At 42.1% G+C, this 20,822-nt stretch overlaps 1 protein-coding gene across 4 annotated transcripts in view; it reads right to left on the reverse strand.

Moving 5' to 3' along the window:
* ETS1 (ETS proto-oncogene 1, transcription factor) overlaps positions 1-20,822 on the reverse strand; it is a 129,407-nt gene that overhangs the window by 19,916 nt on the left and 88,669 nt on the right. For all 4 annotated transcript variants that reach the window (XM_074400850.1, XM_074400851.1, XM_074400849.1 and 1 more), the window contains 5 exons: positions 11,502-11,621; positions 9,900-10,100; positions 6,945-7,022; positions 5,698-5,946; positions 1,137-1,397 (listed from right to left, as the gene is read on the reverse strand). In XM_074400850.1, coding sequence (XP_074256951.1) covers positions 1,137-1,397; positions 5,698-5,946; positions 6,945-7,022; positions 9,900-10,100; positions 11,502-11,621 — 909 coding nt within the window. The remainder of the gene's footprint in view (positions 1-1,136; positions 1,398-5,697; positions 5,947-6,944; positions 7,023-9,899; positions 10,101-11,501; positions 11,622-20,822) is intronic.

Below are 20,822 nucleotides of genomic sequence, written 5' to 3' on the forward strand. Positions count from 1 at the left end.
AACAGAAGAGACACACTCCTGACCTTTGAAAGGCGAGCAAGTTTTCAAGCATTTGAATTGTTCTCAAAGGTCAATGGTTTTCTTCATAGAAGACCTAAGGCTTCCCTGAACGCAAAAATAAGAATTCAGCATACTCTTAAGATCAGAGAAGTACCTCAAGAGAAACACAGATCTTGCTGTTTGTCACCGTCCACACAAAGGGTCCCTACATGAAAACGTGTCCAGTGTGGAGAGAATTATAAGAGGATAAAGGCCTAGATCACACCTGAGTAATGAAAGCTATTTTAAAATAAGCTATACTCACAACACACTTTCTAATTTTGAGAAAACACTACAATCTTACAGAGTGATCTGATAATTAACACATTAATGCTCCTTGGCTATTTCTCACATATACTATCCACATGTTTTTCTGGTTAAGTAGCATGATGTGCTACAACCCATTTGAACAAAGAATTGTTTTGCTCTACTACCAGAGTCTCAATCAAAGCTCAAGCACTCAACCTACAGCATCCTTTCCCTACGGTCTTTCTTCACTCATCACCATCATAACACAGCTTTTGCTCCTGGAAGAAAACTGATAATAAAGACAAGTGAGAGGAAGGGTCTCCTCTACAGTCCAGGATGGATCTGGACAGGGCGGAGAGCCACTGGGGACACTGCTCCCACATTTGAACAGCTGGCCTAAGGAGAACCACACTACAGAAGAGTCCAGTGTGGAGGCCATTCAGTTGTGCCTTTGAGAGATGCTGCTGCTGATTTTGTATTTAGAAAGACCTCCCAAGAGCAAACCAGGAAAAATCCCCCGATGCCAGGCCACTAGATTCAGTTTCCAGGAACACCAAATCATGACAGCTCCCTTCCCACAGACATGGAAAAACACCCAAAATATAAGTTTCCTACCATTCTCGGAAATGATCCCTTGGGATAGAATAATACTATCTGCTTCCAAAAATCAATGGCTATTCACAAGCAGAGTGGCTGGAGAGACTAAAGAATTCTTAAAGGGACTTCTCCCCACTGCCCTGCAAAAGGAGTCTGTCATGGTCTCTGGTCAGATGTGCACAGTGCCTTCCTGGACCCCACCCACAGAAACGTTCAGACAGAGTTGCCCTAAGCAGTGGGAGGGCGCCTACCTGTGTAGCCAGCTAGGGCAGCAGCAGGAATGACAGGCTTGTCCTTGTTGAGGTCAGCACGGTCCCGCACATAGTCCTTGAAGGTGCCCTTGGGCTTGTGGTTGGGCAGGGCAGCTGGATAGTCCTCTGAGTCGAAGCTGTCATAGGAGGGAACACGCTGCAGGCTGTTGAAAGATGACTGGCTGCTCCAGGACTGGGTGAGACGATCACAACTATCGTAGCTCTCTATGCTCTCAAAAGAGTCCTGGCCCCCGAGTTTACCTGGAGGTGAAAGAGGAGGTAGGAAGAAGACAGGGGAGGAGGGAGGAGGGAGTGGGGGGAAAAAAACTGTAAAAACCCTCTTATGGAGGACAGATTGCTAATCAGATCTGCAGGAGGGATGAAGAAGTGAGAGTCCAGGGGAAATGGAAGCTTCAGGGGTCATGGGTTTACTCTGGGGAAAGGGGCTACACTAGGCCACAATCTGAGGGTCCACATCCACTCTGCTGCCTGGTTTGAGAATTCCTCTTACAGAGATTCAGAGTCAAATGCTGCTCACATCTGTCAGAGTAGTGTTTGGGTCCTCAAGAGTTCTAAAGCCAGAAATCTAGAAGCTGAGGATCACACATGTCATGATGTAATTTCTGGCTGATGTAGGCCCAATGAATACATGAAGAAATCAGAGCAATGTCAGGCTGAATCCCCCACTCCAACTCAAGCCAATGAGATGATTTCAAAAGGCCCAGTTTGGAAAACATTTTGGTCATAAGAAAAAAGAATCCCATTAGACTAAGAGCAGATTAGCCTTTTTTGACCTTGGAACTAAAGTGCTATTTTTTAGCATTTTTCCCAAATACTATTTTAAAATGAAATACATGTACTGACCCTATGCCTTCTCAAATAGAGTAAGATAGTATAAGATGCTTTTCCCAAGAGACTTTCAAACATTATACATACTATCACTCCTCTAAACAGAAAACCATATTCTTTATCCTCTCCGGGTAAAATTATGTACTCGAAATATAAACGTCACTGGAAAAGTGTAGGCAATATTTAAAAGGTTTATTAAAGAGTTAAGGTCCATAGCAGTGTCAGAAATCCTTTACTCTGTGAGTTGCTCAAGGCATTCTTAACTGACCACAAGATCATGCAAGTTCATTAATTTCCCAAACCAGGTTATAAACAGCTGCTATGATTGCACAATAGCTCCTGGAGAAATTTCCATTGGTGAAAATGCCACTGAAAAGGAGGCTAGCAAAAAAAAAAAAAAAAAAAAAATGTTTTGGAGGAAAACAAATGCATCTAAGAGCTAAAAAGGCTCACAGAAATGGTTTTTATATGCAACTTCCAGATACCTTTCAAGTAACCTAAGTTAAATCGTGGGAGACTAGATGGTCAACCTCAATTCAGCACAAGCCAAGAGGCAAAGGGATGTGACAAATATTTATGTCGAAATATCTGTAAGTCAACTCTTAATTGTTCAAGAGTGGTTAATCTATAAATTTCAAGTCCCAGAATAAGGCTGACTTACACAACTTCATATTAGTGTGTTTCTAGTGTATTTTCCCCTCCATGACAGTGGAGATTGGTACAAACTATAAAAATCAAATATGAACAAATGCCCAAACCTAAATTAAATATGTAGAAAAATATGTTGCTCCCAAAGCTTTTTAAAGATCCGGATAAAATATATTCAGTTGAGTGTGTACTTTCTGTAAAATCCACTGCTGTAGGTTTTCTCTACTTCCTGACTCCTCTAGAACTGCTTCAAACAGAAAGATGGTGTTGTCAGTTTCATCTCATGCCTTCCCCAACTCATCTGTTCAGAGGAGGGTAATCTCCAGAAGGCAAACTGAAGAGCTCCATGGAGTTATCAGCCCTGCCCACCCAGTCCATTGTCACAATGGCACCTCTTCATTCTTATTAAAAATGAAGTTTTCCCTTCCAGAAATTCACATTAAATGATTCAAGAAAACAGCCTACAACCAGAATATCAAAGCTTTGTTTTAGCAGAACAGGAAATTTTGTGGCATTTCATAAAAAGGTATTTGTTCATACCAGCTATTGATCTTCATGGTCATTTATTTTCTCTTTGAGAGAACACACCAAAAGCCTAAGGAGAATTTATATTTTCGTCAACACCCCACCAAGTTGGTATTTATGCTAAAGTCTCTCTGAAATGATTCCATCTCTATCAGCCAAATTTATATTTGGAGAAAAAGGAGATCAGAATTTTCACAAGCAAGACAGCAGAGTTTTCAAGGAGTCCCAATAAGCAAGGGGACTAAACCAAGCCAGAACCAGTCTCTGGCAACCCCCCAAACATGAGCCAAATGCAACCCTGTTGAGAGTTGTGGTTTAGAGCAGTAGGCAGCTTTCATTTTAGCTGTATTTCACAACCCTGGTGCTGGGAACCTTCATTTACGGGTATTTTCTCCAAAAATGGGTAGAATCCAACTGGATTAGACACTTAGTTACACTGCTGCACTTATGTAGGGAAACCTGTGTGTTCTCCAAAATGTCCATTGGCCAGCCTTTCTGAGAAGGGGCTCGGCAAGTTTCTCTCAAAGCTATCTGACTCCACCAAACAGACCTCAGAGCACTCAACACAGAAGATGGGGCAGCCCCCAGCAACCCACTGAGCAGACACGTACAAAGACAGTCCTTAGGGCCCAAATAAGTGAGACACAGAAGCACTCTGTTATGCTGTAATGCAGCCTGTGAATGCTGTGCTATAATTAGTATAAATAACAAGCAGCTAACAGTAATGCTTTTGGTGTAGGCCAATCACAGCATCTCAGATTGATGGGTCCTTTGCATAGGTTCTGTTTGCAGCACTTCTAACATGCAGAAAGCAGCCCTGCACAGAACGGTCTTCCCCTCGAGTTTTTATGGGCTGAACTTGGAGGGAGGGAGGAAGAGTGGAGCCAGAAAGAAATACCTCATGTCTCTTTGCAAGGGTCACTTTTGGTCCATAGTCATTAGTTTGGGGTTGGAGGGGTGGCGGGGACCAAAACCAAGAACCAAAGAAAGGAGAGGGAAAAGAGACAATTACACAAATGCAAAGCCAGATGCAATTTCAAAACAACGTGATAGGAGATCTACCCAAAGTTACAACATGGCTGAGCCCAAACCCACAGGCTTGGCCTCCCTGTGTAGATGTACAGAAAGTCCCAGAAGGATGAAAGTCATTTTAATGCTTTGACCCACCTGATAAAAAAGAAACACATATACACACACTTGTGTATATGTATTTAAATAGACACGCACCCAAAAATAAAAAAGAGCCAGAAAGGGGAAGGCCAACTGGTCCCACCCATCCCCTTTGGTCTGAAACACAAACACCCTGGAGCCTTAAGAAGGAAGATTACGGGTTCTGATTTTGCAGGGACTTTCCCTCTGCAGGGCTTGTTGGTGAACCCTAGGCCTGCTGGGAGGAAGTGCGAGCCTGAATACTCGAAGAAGACGACAATGTGCATGGCCCATGATTCTCCAAAGTAAAGGTGCCACTGGGCTCCCCTCCAAGAGCCTCAGAATGGGTACCGCATATGGTCAGTCAGTGAGCGGGAATCACTAGCAGGCCAGCCCCAGCCTGACATCTGACCCAAGCCCTGCTTGATCAGCTTTCTCCTTTTCCTCGTCCTGTTTATAATTCTTTCCCATTTACCCACCAGAAAAGTCATCTTTGTCACCTTTTTAGAAATCATCTAGCTCTTGCTAAATAGACAAGCCCTTTCTTACAAAAGATTGCATTTTTCTCAGAAACAAAACAATTTGGACACTTTACTAGGTAGGCTGTACCTCTGCATGTTTATGTCCTGTTCCTAAAAACTGGGTGTGTTTCACCTTTTTTGCTTTATGTCAGCCAGCTCTATTTTGAAACATTTTCTTCATTGTCGGTGAAGATTTTATTATTATTATAATAGTCATGTTAACAAAACTACCTTCTTTTGGAAACCCCTCGCCACCTCTTTCCCTGGTCCTCTAGCTAAATACACACTTTTGCCACACTGCTGATGACTGGTTCCAAATAAACCGTTGGTTAACCATCTTGTATCTTCCCAAACCAAAGAAGTCACAGGAGGGTAAAGATCCCAGGCTCGCCAGCAGAGGTCATTCCAGGTAGCAAGCCAGGATCTACAGTCACACCCAGAAGCCCTCTGGAAGGAGCACCAGGACACATGCTAAACGTAAGCATTTTCCAGGGTAGTCACTTGAACCATTTTTATTTGATTACATCCTCCTCAAGTAAAATTACCTCAAGGAAAATAGAGCATACCTTAAAAAAATGACCAAATTCAACCAGAGTTATTGAGTAAAACATTTTACCCAAGTAAGACATTTAATGTCTTAATTGCCTGATTTTGATTCCACTGTGGACCCCACGGCCTTTGTCATAATCATGGACTTGGCTAAAACACCACAGTGGAAAGCTCTTAGTATCTGGACATTCTAAGACGGGAAGGCTGAAACTGAAGAATCTACAAGTCTAATAAATGAGAAATAAATGGAACCTGAAAAACTCACACAGCCAAGTAATTCTTGCAAACCCAAGAGCTTTTAGAGAATAAATAGGACCTACCACGACTGGTTCTCCCCATGCACATGTTGTCTGGGGTGACGACTTCTTGTTTGATAGCAAAGTAGTCGTTCTGCAAGGTGTCTGTCTGGAGAGGGTCCCGGAGAATGACCGAAGGATAGTCGTTCTCATACTTGAGGGAGAGGAGTTCTTCTGAGCTGATGGGATGGAGTGTCTGATAGGACTCTGTGATGAAGCTGGGCTCTGAGAACTCCGACGGTGGAACACACTGGGCATGCTCAATACCATAGCCTGCAAACAGAGGGTTTGCAATTAGAGAGAGGAGAGATTTGTACCTAAAACAAGCAGTTTTCAACCATCTGCAGAGGCCCCATGATGTGGAACAAGCTCCTTAGAGAACAAAGGGAAAATACTTTAAATTGGAAAGGCTTGGGTTTTTAACCTTGTCCACTACTTACTAGCTATGGCCCTTGACAAGATAATTGCTTTTCTGACTTTATTTCCTCATCTATAAAATGGGGATGACTGCAATCTTTCCTAGAGCACTGTGAGGAAAATGAAATGAGGATATAGGTAAAAAGTCCACCAATATTCCCCACACAATAAGCTCTTGACGAAGAACAGTCAATATCATTGTGTTACTGGAATAAAAATTGTAGTAATGTAAATATATTAAATGAAAAAACAAAACCTGTTTACTATTCTCTTTAAAAGCAGAGCCATCAGATAAGATGGTCCTACATCTCATCTCAGAGCTTACATTAGTGCAACAGGCCTACACTCATTCTTTCCCTCAGGCTATCTCTTCAGTATGATTGGGTAACTTACATGAAAAAGGAGAAGGCTGTATTTCCTATAATAGAATTTGAAGCTGCATAGCACACTCTTAAAGAAGGATTTTGGAGGAAATGCTGTCATCTCCACTCATAAAAAGGGAAGAACCAAGGCCAAGATCACATCCCTAACCCCACCCTGTTTTGTTCATCGTAGTGCACAGTATCAAATCAGAACAAAAGTTTCGGGGTCAAGTTGTAATCTCTCTGCATGACTTTCAGGTTGAAGACATCAGAGAGGGATCCTATGTGCAGGAACTTGGTAGGTTAATGAAACACGTACATAGGTTGAAACTTTGTGCTTTGTGGAAAATAATAAAGTAACAAAGAAGAGTCTACATTTAAGAAGATAATTATTTTTGAAAGAATTACCATGAAGGAGCCTGAGATTGACTGAGATAGGGATCTTTTCCTAGTTTCCTATGATCATGAGAGACGGAGTGTCAGTGAACTTACTAATGAAGTAATCCGAGGTATAGCGGGATTCTGGATAGGTTGGGTTGACGCCATTAACTGGATATGGTTTCACATCTTCTGTAATAAACACATAGGGAATGAAACAAAGAGGTCAGCATTCAAGTCATGCTTGACCCTAAAAGGATCTTGGATGCGAGGACCACAATGACCTCAACCCCTTTTCTAAGAAATCTGAATACTCATTAACTGAGTTGGTATCTGAGTCTACTCTGACTGTGGCCTTGTCTAAAGATGAGATCAAAAAAAAAAAAAAATATATATATATATATATGGCTAAGTTTATGATTTCAGTGGCTGCAAAATGGGATGTAGTATCCTGGAAAGAGAATCCGTGAGTAATCTCTGAGGGCTGAGAAAGCATTCGCGCTCATTCTCAATGCATCCGTGCTGCATGTGCGTCGACCACACTAGAGCCAAAGCCTTGAGGACATCCCAGGAGGTTGCCAGAATCAATCCCCAAACTGATCAATTTTACAACATCTCAGAAATATATCGCAATCTTTAGGCAGTAGATTTTATGTTCTCTGCTTCCCCTAACAGATACCTGGTTTTTGTTTTGTGTTTCTTCCATTGCCCTCAGATTTCAAGTTCAGGCCCAGACAAGAAGCAGGACACTGGTAAAGTGACTCCATTCAGTGAAATGCGATTGGGCTCGTAGAAAGGAAGAGAAGAGAAACCCAGCTAAGCTCCTGCCCTGATGCCAACTCCCCTAAGAAAAGGGGAGTATAGACAGCTCTGCATGGCACTGCAGTGAGCCTGGGATCCTCTAATCACCCTGAAACAAATGCCATGGCCTCCGATTCTTGTATGTAGTAGTCTGATTCTATTTCGCCGTAAGAATCTGACATAGAGAGAGTGTGGGTTTGGGTTTTTCCTCAGGTATTTGATAGCTTGTTAGGAGCAAAGTCTGATGGGAAAACAAGTTTATGCCTGCACAGAAAAACAGTTCCCAGTTGAGATAAAATGATTAAACTTTGCTTTAGCAGTTTATCAGATTGAAACATCCCTGTACCTTTGGCCTTCCACCCCACCCCAAACAGCTATGTTCTTTTGGTGCTGTGTTGCTTTAGTTTAATTACAGAACAAAAGCAGTAGCCTCAGCACAAACATCTTGCTCATCTCTTCAAGTTCCTGAACCTGAAGAGGGAGAATTCTTACTGCCTTTTTCAACAGAATTTGGGTGGGATGATACGGCTTTTGCTCTCAAACATATTAACTTATGTCCTAATTTTCTTAAATTTTTCTTACATTATTTCTTAGCCCTAAGGGAAGCCAAACCTGGTTTAGGGGCCAGAAGGTCCCTGTAAGTCCACATTATTATACAAAAGGCACAGGATGGGAAGATAAATTTTAAGTTAAATAAAAATATATTGAAAGGTAAAATAAAATGAAGTTTAAGGAGATGAGTGATATTGAAGAAATCACCTAGCCTGAGCTTCATTTTATAGACAAGGACAACATTAGGACTTGTCCTTACTATCTCATATGGTTATTGTGATAATCCAAAAAGAAAATGTATCTGAAAGAACTTTGGAAACAAGGAGACACAATAGAGATACTAATTGTAACTACAATCAGATGGGCTTAGATAGCCCAAAACACCTGGCAGCTCCATTTTGATAAATAAAGGAAAACAGTCTCTTAGTAGAATATATTAGGTTACACCGTCTGGTGGAATCTGCTATTGTGTTTAGAAGTCAACAGTCAAATCAGATCTGTTAGGAGCCTGCCATATCGTTTCCCTCTATAAACAGGTCGCTCATGTCAACACCTACGAGTGGGTGTCTGTGCACGGAGAACATGCCGGTGCTTTGGGGAAGCCTGTGCAGCTGCCTGCCCATCCCCGTTAACAGCAGCCACAGAAAGACTCACTAGTTCTTTCCTGTGTTCCTTTATGTCTTATTTTTCAACAGAAGGTGAAGAGAAACAATAAAGATACCACTTTTGAGCACAGAGAAATAATGTTTGGGTCTCTCTTGAGCACTGCAGAGTGGAATATACTCTTCAACAAAGGAAGGTATTATGTGGGGTAAAAGTGCTAATCCTGAGTTTTGCTCCCCTCCCCCGGTGTCTGTGCCAAGGGCTGGAGCTGGTGACCACAGGGAAAGGGTGGGCCTGGGTTAGAGAGGGCAATGGGCTTCTAGGCTTACAGTCAGCTGGAGGGCACTGCTGACTGCTGGTAACTGAAATTTATTTTAAGAAAAAATTCAGAAAAATAAGCGCAAAAACACCCAAGTTTGCCGCCTGCTGCTGTTTCTATACTCAGCCAGGACTGTGGTACATGAGTCACTTGGTCCAAAAAGGTTGGAAGAGGCTGTTAGGAGAGGCCATGTCATTACAAGGTTGCAACACAGTGTCCTGATATAACCCCAGTTCCTGCTCCAGATGTAAAAGGTATGATGCACTACTGCAATTCCAATCCAGTTAGTGGGCGGAGAAATCTGTCTTATTAACACACTCTCAGAAGCTAAGCTTTCCTGGGGTGTGATCAGGTATTATAGAGCCATGCATCAAAGCAGTATGTATTAAGATTGCAGCAAAACACACACACGCACACACGTGCACGCACACACACACACACACACACACACACACAAACTATTCTTGGGTTGGCTGTGGGCACTGTTTGTTCAAACAGGGCATGGGTTTGAGAAAAGGACCCGGATTAGAATGTTGCAATCCAAGAAGCTTCAGGAGTGTAATCTTGCTGAAGATCAAAATCTGGACTCCCAATATGCAGAAGAAAAAGAAATTAACACTCATCTAAGAGTACCTGCTACATGTTGAACACTGTACTAGGCACATCCCCACATATGTCCCACAGTAGGACACCCACAGAGAAAGGCACTGATGTCCCACCACTGGGTGAGTCCCCTACCTATTCTCATGGTAACCCCACACAACCTCCACCTCTCCCTGTTTCCACATATTTACCTTTCTGCAGGATCTCTAGATGTTCCCATAAGATGTCCCCAACAAAGTCTGGGGCCAGCTCGAGAAAGCAGTCTTTACCCAGGGCACAGAGGGCTGCTCCGTTCATACAGAACTTCTGGAAGTCCACGCCCTTCAGGCTGAATTCATTCACAGCCCACATCACCCAGTCCCGAACATGAGTTTCTGTCCACTGCCGGGGGTCTGAAGAAAGAGATCAGATGAAGATCCAGCAGGCCGGGCTCCTAAGTCTTACCCAAGCCTCAGAGAGGACACTGAAGGAGCTGAACTTAGCTGAGAATGCTATCTTTATTCATAGAATGAGGAAGCACCAGCCTCGCATGCACACCATTGAGTGCCTTCCATAACCCTCCCCTCCACATTCAACATCTCCGCCTTCTCTATTTCACCAGCTAGGAGATCACTACTGCCAGCCAAAAAGTACCACGTGAGTATTCTCTGCCCTTGCAGGCAAAGATTTCCACGAATCTCCTCTCTCACTGCCTTATTCCCACTGGACTTCTTTAAAGCCCTGAACAAGAGAACAAATGGCTTAATAGCAATAATAACAAGAGATTGCACATGCCTCTCCATGCTCTTAACTTATAATATACTTGAGACTATTATTCTCAATTATTTTTTATCTTAGCCAATTGTAGTGGTAATAACTGTAGCAATTAGTAGTAGTAAGTCATTCAAATGGCATTTGGTAATAACAACATTATTAGGTGCCTGTATTATACCAGATACTCTGCAAAGCCTGTAGTTATCGTAAGCCATGCTTTGATTAGCACTGTAGTACTGATAACACACAATCTTCATAGATGACTTGAGGTTTAACCTGGCTACACCTGCCAATGACACTTAGAAGTTCATTGACAGCAGGTGTAGTGCCCAACATCACAGCTGCTCCAAGGGTACCCCTCCAATCCAGCAGATTACTTCATGAGATGTGAGAACTGACCTGATCTAAAATATATTGTTCTCTACTCAATAGAAAACCTCTTTCTGGTCCCAATTGTTCATGAAATGTTCCTTGGAGAAGGCCTACTCTAGTCACTTCCTGTTTCTGAGAATTCTAGTCCCCTTATCTTCTCAAATAAACCTTTTCAGGTAAGAACATCCAAGGACAAACACATTTTGCCAGAATACATGGAAGAGAGGAGAGAAATCAGTAACTTCCAAGAAAGGCTGCTGCCTGAGTTCCCGGTCACCCAGAGTGGCCCTAAGGCAGTGCTGCTCAAACTTGTCTGCAGGTTGGAATCACTTGAGGAGCTCTATAATACTGATGCCACCAGTGATTAAGATTTAACTGGTCTGGAATACGATCTGGACTGTGGAAGTTTTCAGAGATCCAGAGGTGACTCTACTGTGCAACAAGTTTGAGGACCACTGTCCTCATACCAAGATGGCAGGGACAAGCCCAGGAGATGGGGCAGCCTCAGTATATGTGTCACGACTGTCCTAACAGATGGCATCCATGACCCACAGCTGCTGACTCCAACGTGGTTAGTGTAACGCCTGCTTCACATGCTCCAGGTGAGAAAATGAGTCTTCCCGAAAGGTCTGTCCCCAATCTCTCTTTTTCCAACTACAAAAACATACCTTTTGGGATCCCCAGTCGTTGCTGTTCTTTAGTGAAACCACTGAAAGTAGCTTTTAATGCTTGAGACATCATTTCTTTGCTGCTTGGAGTTAAGAGTGGGACATCTGCACATTCCATATCTGCATGAAAGAAATTGCATATGAATAAGAAAAATTACATAGGTAATGAACCACTCATAAAACATTATGAATGGGCTGTAAGAAAGCAAGCTGGGAAACAACTGTGCTAGCATCTTCACCAGAGCAGGCAATTCTTTTTTTTTTTTTTTTTTTTTTTTGAGACAGAGTCTCACTTTGTCACCCAGGCTAGAGTGCAGTGGCTTGATCTCAGCTCACTGTAACCTCCACCTCCCAGGTTCCAGCAATTCTCTTGCCTCAGCCTCCCAAGTAACTGGGACTACAGGCGCGTGCCACAATGCCTGGCTAATTTTTGTAATTTTAGTAGAGATAGGGTTTCATCGTGTTGGCCAGGCTGGCCTGGAGCTTCTTACCTCAGGTGATCCACCCGCCTCGGCCTCCCAAAGTGCTGGGATTACAGGTGTGAGCCACTGGGCCCCGCATGAGCAAGCAAAATTTAAGGGGCTGTCCACATCATGCTAGGCCCCTTAAAAAAAATCCTAGTTCTTACCTAAAATGTCCTGCATCCCTGACAAACAAATATGTTCACTCTTCCTGATCATCTCTACTAGTTTACACACAGTCCCTGCTTATCTTTCACATTTACCAAAAATATTAATGTTACTACATGTTTTCAGTTACCTATGAAAGGGAAATAACAATATTCATTCATTCAACCATCTAGCACTTGCTTTGTGCAAGGAATTAAAGAAACAACAGTGAACAAAGAAATAGTCTCTACCCTCAAGAAGCTAGCTATCTGAATCTACTGCTCGATATCAGATACGGAGCTTCTTGAGGGTATTTACATAGTTAAATACAGTTTAATCTACTTACACAGTTAAATGTTCAAATACAATGTCAATAAGGGCTTCAAAGGAGAAATACATGATGCAGCATCAATGTGCAATAGGAATTCCTGGAAGTCTAGAGGAAGCAGGAAAGGCCTCCCTTAGAAGAAGAGAGACATTTGACCTGAGATGTGAAGGATGCGTGAGAATTTAGAAAGAAAAGAATAATCCAGATGAGTGGTTCACAAAGTGTCCTCAGAGCAGCAACATCAGCATCAACTAAAAAAAGATCATTTTGTTTTAAGATCACCTTATCTGTTCTGTAAAGAGTGTTTCAGGAGATGCGTATGAATGGATGTGCAAGACTTTTTAGAAAGTTATTGCATCAGTCCTGGTGAGAGATGACGGTGGCTTTGACTACAAAAGTGGCAAGGCAGATAACCTAAGTGAGCCAATTTGAAGTGCGTACAGGAGGTAAAATCTATAAAGCTTGATTAGTGCCAGTGGTGAAGGAGAGTGAGGCATTACAGTCTACAGATCTGCAAATGTATCATCATTTGCTATACCCACATGCACCTTTATCTCTGCTACGTCCATCCCGATCCTCCTGTATTTGCAGACCATGTTCATGGTGTCAGTACACAAATATGGCTGAACTCAAATATCTTCTGAATTCACCTCAGGCACAATTTCCCACAAAAAGTGAATTAAGCAAAGAAACAAGCCGAGAGTCCCTACTAGCTTTCCTGTTATCTTTTGACAGCAATACACTCTGCTGAAGTGATTTCGGAAACCCAAATCTTTAGTGTATCCCATGAAACTGACTTATAATGACTAAGTTCTAGGCTAGGCTATTACAGATATTCTTCAACTGGCCATTTCTAAATCTTGGTTGGTTAAAAAGTATACCCTGGACATAAAGAATGTGTTATGGGCTGAGGGAAATTAAAACACAGGAAAAAGTGACAATTAGTGACCTCCAAAGAAAGGAGCAAATATATTGCCTCTGAATGTTGAAATAAGTGGAAATTACACTGCACAAAAGAAGGACAGGTGGTACTTTCTCTCCTGCTTGCTTTTAGTGATGCTGTCAGGAAACTGCCAGAGTCCAGGCTGTGCCCTGGAAGAACAGAAGGGCTTCCCAACTGCTCTCCCAGGCCCTGCCAATGACAAGGAATCTGAAGTTCCAGGGAGTGGTGAGTTTGGGTTGCCCTGGGACATGCCCAAAAAAATCTAGTGGAAAAATCAACATGTCTCCAGGAAGGTTGACCAAATGATGGAAAATCCCAGATTGTTAGGGGGAAGAAATTTGGGGGAGGGGATCAATGTTGATTACATAAAATCCAGCCCTTCAAACAATGGAATAATCATCAAATGAGTCAGTAAGAAACACATGGGTGCTCCCCGCTCTTCCCCACTCTACACGTCCAACAGCAGCTAAGCAGCAGGTCCAGAAATATCTTCCCTTAGAGTAGAAATCAGTTTTACTATATGGAAAAGGACTCTCCAGTTAACCAGAGAGTACTGCTTCTGAGAGAAGGAACAACTGTAGCAGCCCCAGCTCCCAGCACACTGCTAAAAGCACGAGTCAGTCAACAAATGTTGAGTGAATTAAATTTTTCCAAATTTGAAGCAACTTTCCTCCCTTCACCCCCATCCAACACAAATTCATAAACTTGAAATGTGTGGGTTTTGTTGTGCATGTTTGTTCCCTCCATGAGATTTATGACTTGATGAAAAGAACCTTACTGACGGCGGAAATTGGCCAGGACAACACATGTGGAAAATACAGGCCAGGCCAAATGGACAAGCAATGGTTCTGCTGCAACAGAAACTGAAAGATGAGACTGGTGAGGAAGCCCCCAGCATCTTCTCGACATGACAGCGGGATGCCAGTGTGATGTGATAGCCAAGGACGACAGCAGAAAGCCTGAGAAAAAAGTTCCCTGAGTCTGCCTCCCATAAGTCCACATGCCCTAGCAGTGTGGGCTGGACAGGACCGCTGAGCTGACAATTCACGTAAGTTTCTGCTTTCTGCTTCCTGTCAGGGGGCAGGCATTTCCGGGTTCTCACCTGTTCTCTCCCAGAAAAGCAGCTGGGATTACTTTTGCCTTTCCACCTCAATGCTATCTCCACAAGCCCAGTCCACGTGCTGCCACAGCCCCGTCAGAGCCTGGCTCTGCCCCTCTGGCCATGGGACTCAAGTGCCAGATCTCTTTTAAAAACAACAACAAAAAAGCACTCACATCCCAGCTGGGGGAAACCATCCCTGTGCACTTGGGACACCTGTATTTGGACTTGATCAGCTTCAGAGAAGGCAGAACATTGTCCTTGGAGCCAAAGGATTCAGATGTAAAAGCAGAACTTTATCCTATAAAGTATGGAATTGTGGTTTAAAAACAAAAAAGTCAAACTCCCCTCTATAAGTAAGTGAACAATTGGCAAAGATTGTCTTTTTCAGTTGTGTGAGCATTGTACTTAAATGATGATTAATCATGTTCAAAAGTGTATATTAAATAGAAAATAAATTCATCATATAAAATACTAATTCAAAAATTTTCTTTATGTTGCCTGTAGATTGTAGCAATTCTGTTCATTACACTGATCAAAAACAATAATAAAATCATTACACAGTTAGAAAATCTGATGTGATTTTCTAGCCTAAGTATATATCTCTTTATTCTTAAAATGCTTTACTTGATTACCTATTATAATACTTTTACATTAGGTACAAATTATTTCTAATTTTAGAATAAGTGTCTGGAAGTTAATCAATACCTCCATAGACATTAACTCATTACATTTTAAGGAAAAATACTGAAATTTCCTTAGTATTAATAATTATAATATCTTAAATTCAAATAACATATTTGTTACAAAATGCTGAGAATCTGGCCTGGAGAAACACTATGCCAATACAGTGGCAATTCTGAACACAATGCACTGGAAAATGAAGACATAAATATATTACAATTATATTAGATTTCCTCAGGACCCTAAATTTCAGTTCATATTTATAGGAATTCCCCTAGATCGCTAAAAAGACGGTTGTGTAGAAACTGGTGATTAAATAACCATTGCAAGATTGCACAGTATTTAGACAGAAGTGAACAGGTAGCATTCCCTGAATCTGAAGAAGAATAGTCTAGCGGCATTTGAATGCAGGGAAACATCTGCTCATTTTTCACTGTGGCCTAACCCTGAACCACCTCAAAGATGTTTCAAGTGAAATGTAAAACAAGGGTTTCCATTCACTTACATGTAACTCAAAGTTAAGGGCTGTTCAGTTTCCAAGAACCCTTCCAGGGTGTTTGATGTGTCTTTTCATACTCTTCTTTTCAGTTCTTTTAAGCTGAATGGCTCTTACCAACAATGGTACACAGAATCTAAACTTGAGGTGGCTTTTGTTTGGCAAGAAGTTCAAGACATCTGGCCTTACTGACCTGACAAGTTTATTTTCTCACCATTCTCAATCAATGATCAAGGGAAGACTGGAGCATCTGGACTCCTAGGGTTAGGAGATGACGGATACAGCCAAGAACAAGAAATCCAAGGTAAATGTGACCCAGTTTTGCATGACCACTGGACTGGGACTAACCCCATCAGACCCGTGTGCATTGGGTATGTGAACTCAATAGCAGTGTGAAAGAAATACCAAGAGTGAATAACATGCCTTACACCTGAAAACTGCTTTACAGTTTGCCAAGACTCTTCATATACACTATTCCAAAATATCCTCTAAACATAAAGCTGCTGAGGGGTCTGGAAAGGTATCATAGGATCCCCATTTCACAGATTAGGAAATCGAGGCCGTGAGGGATCAAGAGCTTCACCTAAAGTCACAAGGCCAACAGGGACCAGCTGGGACTGAAAGTCACTCTTCCAACTCTTAAAGTTCAGGGTCTTTCTACTCTATTCCACTGCAAACAGAAATGGATCAGATATCCAGGAAAACTAACATTTTCAGAGCTGAGAAAGAAAAAAAAAAATGGGGCTTCTTCTTTCTTACTTTAAAAGATTTGAGGAGTAACTAAAAATTTAAAACTATTCCGAGAAACCCAGGGTTCATACAGCTAGCCCTGTAAGAACATAATTAACAGCCATTTACAGAATCAACTATAATCTTTTCCTTTCCTGGGACTCAGGGAAGTGAGGCTTCCTTCCTTCCATATGAAGCAAATGGGTTAAGCGACGACCTGGCTTCCTTCCCTGTTTATGTGCAACCCTGACTCACCCTAATGAGCAACTGTGCATATAACAGAAGTTTAGTTTGTTACATAAAGGCTTACTGAAATATGTTTTTTAAAGTAAAAGGAAACCAAAAATAAACCTCTGGTCCATAAGGAGAGGGTAAAAGAACAGTTCTCCAAATTGAAAGATAGGATTCTAAAGACAAAGGAAAAAAAGAGAGGGGAGCATGTATGTTGATCAACTTGTTGATCAAAATCCATGGATTCAGATTTCACTTATGCCATTAGTGGAGACATACACTGGGTAAGTCACTTGCTCAATCCACTTTTAAAAGAGGTCTGTCCATAGGTGGTGTCTATGTCCCTCACAAGAGTTTTACATTTTTTATTTGGCAATTTTCAAACATTCACAAAAGTAGAGAGAAACTCTATTCAAAGTTTATCCATAGTACTCAATTTTATTTCATCTTCTACACACATACACACACAGAGAAGAATTATAAAGCAAATCTCAGGCAAGAAGTCATTTCATCCACAGATATTTCATTGTCACAAGGTTATTTTTTAGATAAAGGGAGGTCAGGGAATGAAAGTTTAGTAACAGGCAAATAAACTCAAGGAAAAAGAAAAAGAGGCTTCAGGTTACTTTCTGTGGTGTTTAAATCTAGGTCTGTATTTCAGGCCTTGGCCCACTTAAACCACAGAACTTCTTTCAAAACAGCACTGTCAATATCAGGAAAGTGCCAATCTGGGATCACAGAGAGACGATTTCAAATCAAGATGGTGAGCCAGTTCCTTGGACTTCCACTTCCTACAAGCAGAAGACTGCAATGACGTTTCCTCTTAATGGTCAACCTCATGGACTTACAACTGTAACTAGAATAGACCAAAAAAAAAAAAAAAAAAAAAAAAAGAAATTAAAAAGTTGGGAGTTCTGGCCAGCACAGAAGGGCAGCATGAAAGGTAACACCATGGCCGAACTGCCGAGAACAAGTCCCAGTGTAGGAGATAAGGTACCTTTACCCCTTTAGACCAATACAAATAGAGAAATGGCTGCAGCCACACTGACGAATAGCTCTGCTTCTGAAGTTCACGGCCCCTGGAAAGTGGTCATTGGTCTTCAAGAGGATTCTCCTGATAAAGAAGCTAATGATCTCTTGAAAAATGTGCAAAGGAATCGCAAAGGAATCTCAAAGAAAGACAGCCTCTATTGCCCTCTCTCATTCATATAAAGGCAAGGTGGAAGTACAGCGGGAAGGGAGTGGCAGGTGACTACTTTGACAGGCAGTAGGAACCGGGCAGGCAGGACTTCCAGCTCGGGGAGGGGCTATAATCCACAAAGCTTCTGGCTAAGATTAATGCAAATAAGGGAGGCAAGTGTCCCTCCTCAGCCCCTTGGCTCAGTTTTCATAAACCCAATCATGTGACAACACAATGTGGGCACGCAGGACTCTTGGCTCCAGCAAGAGTGAAGCAATAAATGACTCAGTGCTCATGCTGGGGCCACACATCCCAACCAAACTGTCCATTATTGTCCGAAACAATAGGACACCATGAGACCTGGAACAGACTCATATCAGTTAGGAAACATACAACTGGGTTTCTGACCTTCTTTTAATACCTAACCCTTTCTAAGTCAGCAGCCAATAAAAACCACTCCAAAGAAGGGAGAGAGAAGCTGCATAGAAAATCCCCAATTCACCCTCCAGTGACCTGACTGACCAAAAATGCAAGCCAGTCTCAAGTTACAGTATCTCAGTTTGCTGCCAATGCACACAGCCACCAGGGAAAACACGCTCTTTGGGTACAACGTGCCAACTCAGAGGAGATGCCTCTCCGCAGAGGGAAGCCGCCCTAGGACGAAAGAGACGGTCTCCTGCAAGGCAAAGCAGGCTCCAAATTGCATGGAGAAGCTGGTTTCAGGCCTGAGAAAGAAGCCTGCAAAGAAGGCCAAGCACACTGAACATCTGTAGGAAGTGACCTCAGACTTCTCCCTCTTCCCTTCATCCACCTCCTGCCCCATCCCCCAAAAGGAGTTTTAACACATTATTACCACTGAAGTCCTGAGGATTTGGTGACTCACCAGGCTCACACATGGTTCCAATGAGCCCTTGACCATTACATGGTAGGGAAGCAGGAAAAACAAATGAAAGCAGTTGTAATTCGGCAGCGCCGGAGTTCAGACCTGCCAGACAAAAGGGATCGCAGGCATGTTCTCAAATTCGCTCAGGCACCTGACATGCACAAGCTATTTTTAATCACTGGATTTATTTCTTTCCTACCTCCTCCACCATCCTCCACCTCAGCAAATGTTTCGAAGTCAGAGCAAAACCCAAATCAATTCCAGGTGTTCAGGGAAACCCAGAGAGGCTCTTCCGTTCCAGGATCCAAGCCAGAAAGCAGAACTGCCCCCTGGGTCCCGTCGTTAAATTTTCTCGCTCTTTCCTTAGACTAGTTCAAATCTCCCACCCTAAACATTGGGCAAACGGCCTGAAATAAGCAATACATGAATGAATGCACCCTGCTGGAAAGGTTTTTAAATATGTGTTTTTCTCGGGCAGCCTGGCAAGTGAAGGCACATAAACCAGGTCTCAAAGCCCCTCAGATGAAACTCGCTTTCATTCTCTAGGATGCTCTACCAGCCTTGCTGTGAGGATTAAGTGGACTATGTGTGAAAACGCCAAAACCTAAGACATAGTAGGTGCTCAACAAATCACTGGCTGCTTGATTGTACTGAAAAGCATCTTCTAAAATACAAAGACTAAAAAGAAGGTTTTATTTCCCAATGCTTACAGAGACACCAAGAAGGAATCTGACAATTTTTCCAGGTACAAGCAAATGATTGAGAAAATAAGAAACACAAATGCAAAAAACAGATTCTGAGATATAAATGGAAATTGACACCCCCTGAAACTGGCACTTTTTTTCTAACAGAAGAGACAAATGTCTTACCTATCCTGCATCCTCCAAATCTGCTGAGGGAAAAATACTTTTTGCAGCAAGCATCTAAAATATGTTTGCCATGACACTTCAGAACGACAGGAATCCGATGGACCTAAGATGCCTTTCGGTTGTAAAAATTTCCTAAGAGTTCCACCTTAGAATCAATATGGCACAAAGCAAAAGTATTATCCTATGCTGAGAACTCGTTTGGAATTTGCCAAAACCAAGTGCGTTTTAACTGTCACTTATGGGCCTGCAAATTAACGACACTCAAGTGATTTAAAAGGAAATTTTAGCTATTGAAATTATGACTCCTGTATACAAGGACCATCTCAACAGGGTACATTAAAGAATTATTTAAGCTTCTTAAACGATTATTTCAAGCCATTTACAAAGTAGTTCACATTTCAAAGTATTTCCTGCATAGACAATTACACTTGAGTCCCACCACATGACATATTTTACAGTTCCTGAATGTACCAGAACAGTGTGACTTCTTTATGAAGAAAAACGCAGAGCCATGGTCTCTATGTTACTCAGGAGGAAAGAATGAGTTCTTTAGGCGCCATGGCTTTGCAGAGAACCACACTGCCTTTCTATTGGTTCCTCCCAAACCTTACACTTCTGAACGAGGAAAACTCCTGCCCTGACTTCACTAAAACTCTCAAGACAGGATCATAAGGCTTTTAGTATCAACCCCACTCAAGAAGACAATGGAGAATATTTGACATTGACATCTTGCTATAATCCCAGCTTCCACTACGTATCAGTCTTTGAGGCCTCATCCTCTGAGATCTTACAGATGCTGGTGAATTGTGCTAACCAATTTATTTTAATTTCACTTAACTCCCACATGTAATTATCACTCCTGCTATTTGAATGGAACTGTATCTTTTAGAAAGTGTTTTACTGAATATTCTAGCATGATTTTTCAAAACAAGCACATATACTATTATCTTTATCATGTAGGTGAGGAAATTGAGGCTCACAAAAGTGACTTAATCACGATTATCAAGCCAGTAGAGTGATATGACAAGGACTCAATCCCACATCGCCAGACACTGAAGCCAGGTGTTTCCCCCCTGTACCTATTCACAGAATTAAAAGCAAATGAGGCAAAAATGATGGGGTATGATCACATTTCTTTTTTCATTTTCTCCAACATTTTCATTACAGAAAAATTTCTTTCGGAGCAGGGAAGAACATCAGTCCCTGAGACTCTGTTGATAGCAGGCTCCATTGCACATCCTACCCAGAACTAGCCTGATCACACCTCGGCT

The sequence above is a fragment of the Saimiri boliviensis genome, chromosome 6 (genome assembly GCF_048565385.1).
Source record: "Saimiri boliviensis isolate mSaiBol1 chromosome 6, mSaiBol1.pri, whole genome shotgun sequence".
NCBI lineage: Eukaryota > Metazoa > Chordata > Mammalia > Primates > Cebidae > Saimiri > Saimiri boliviensis.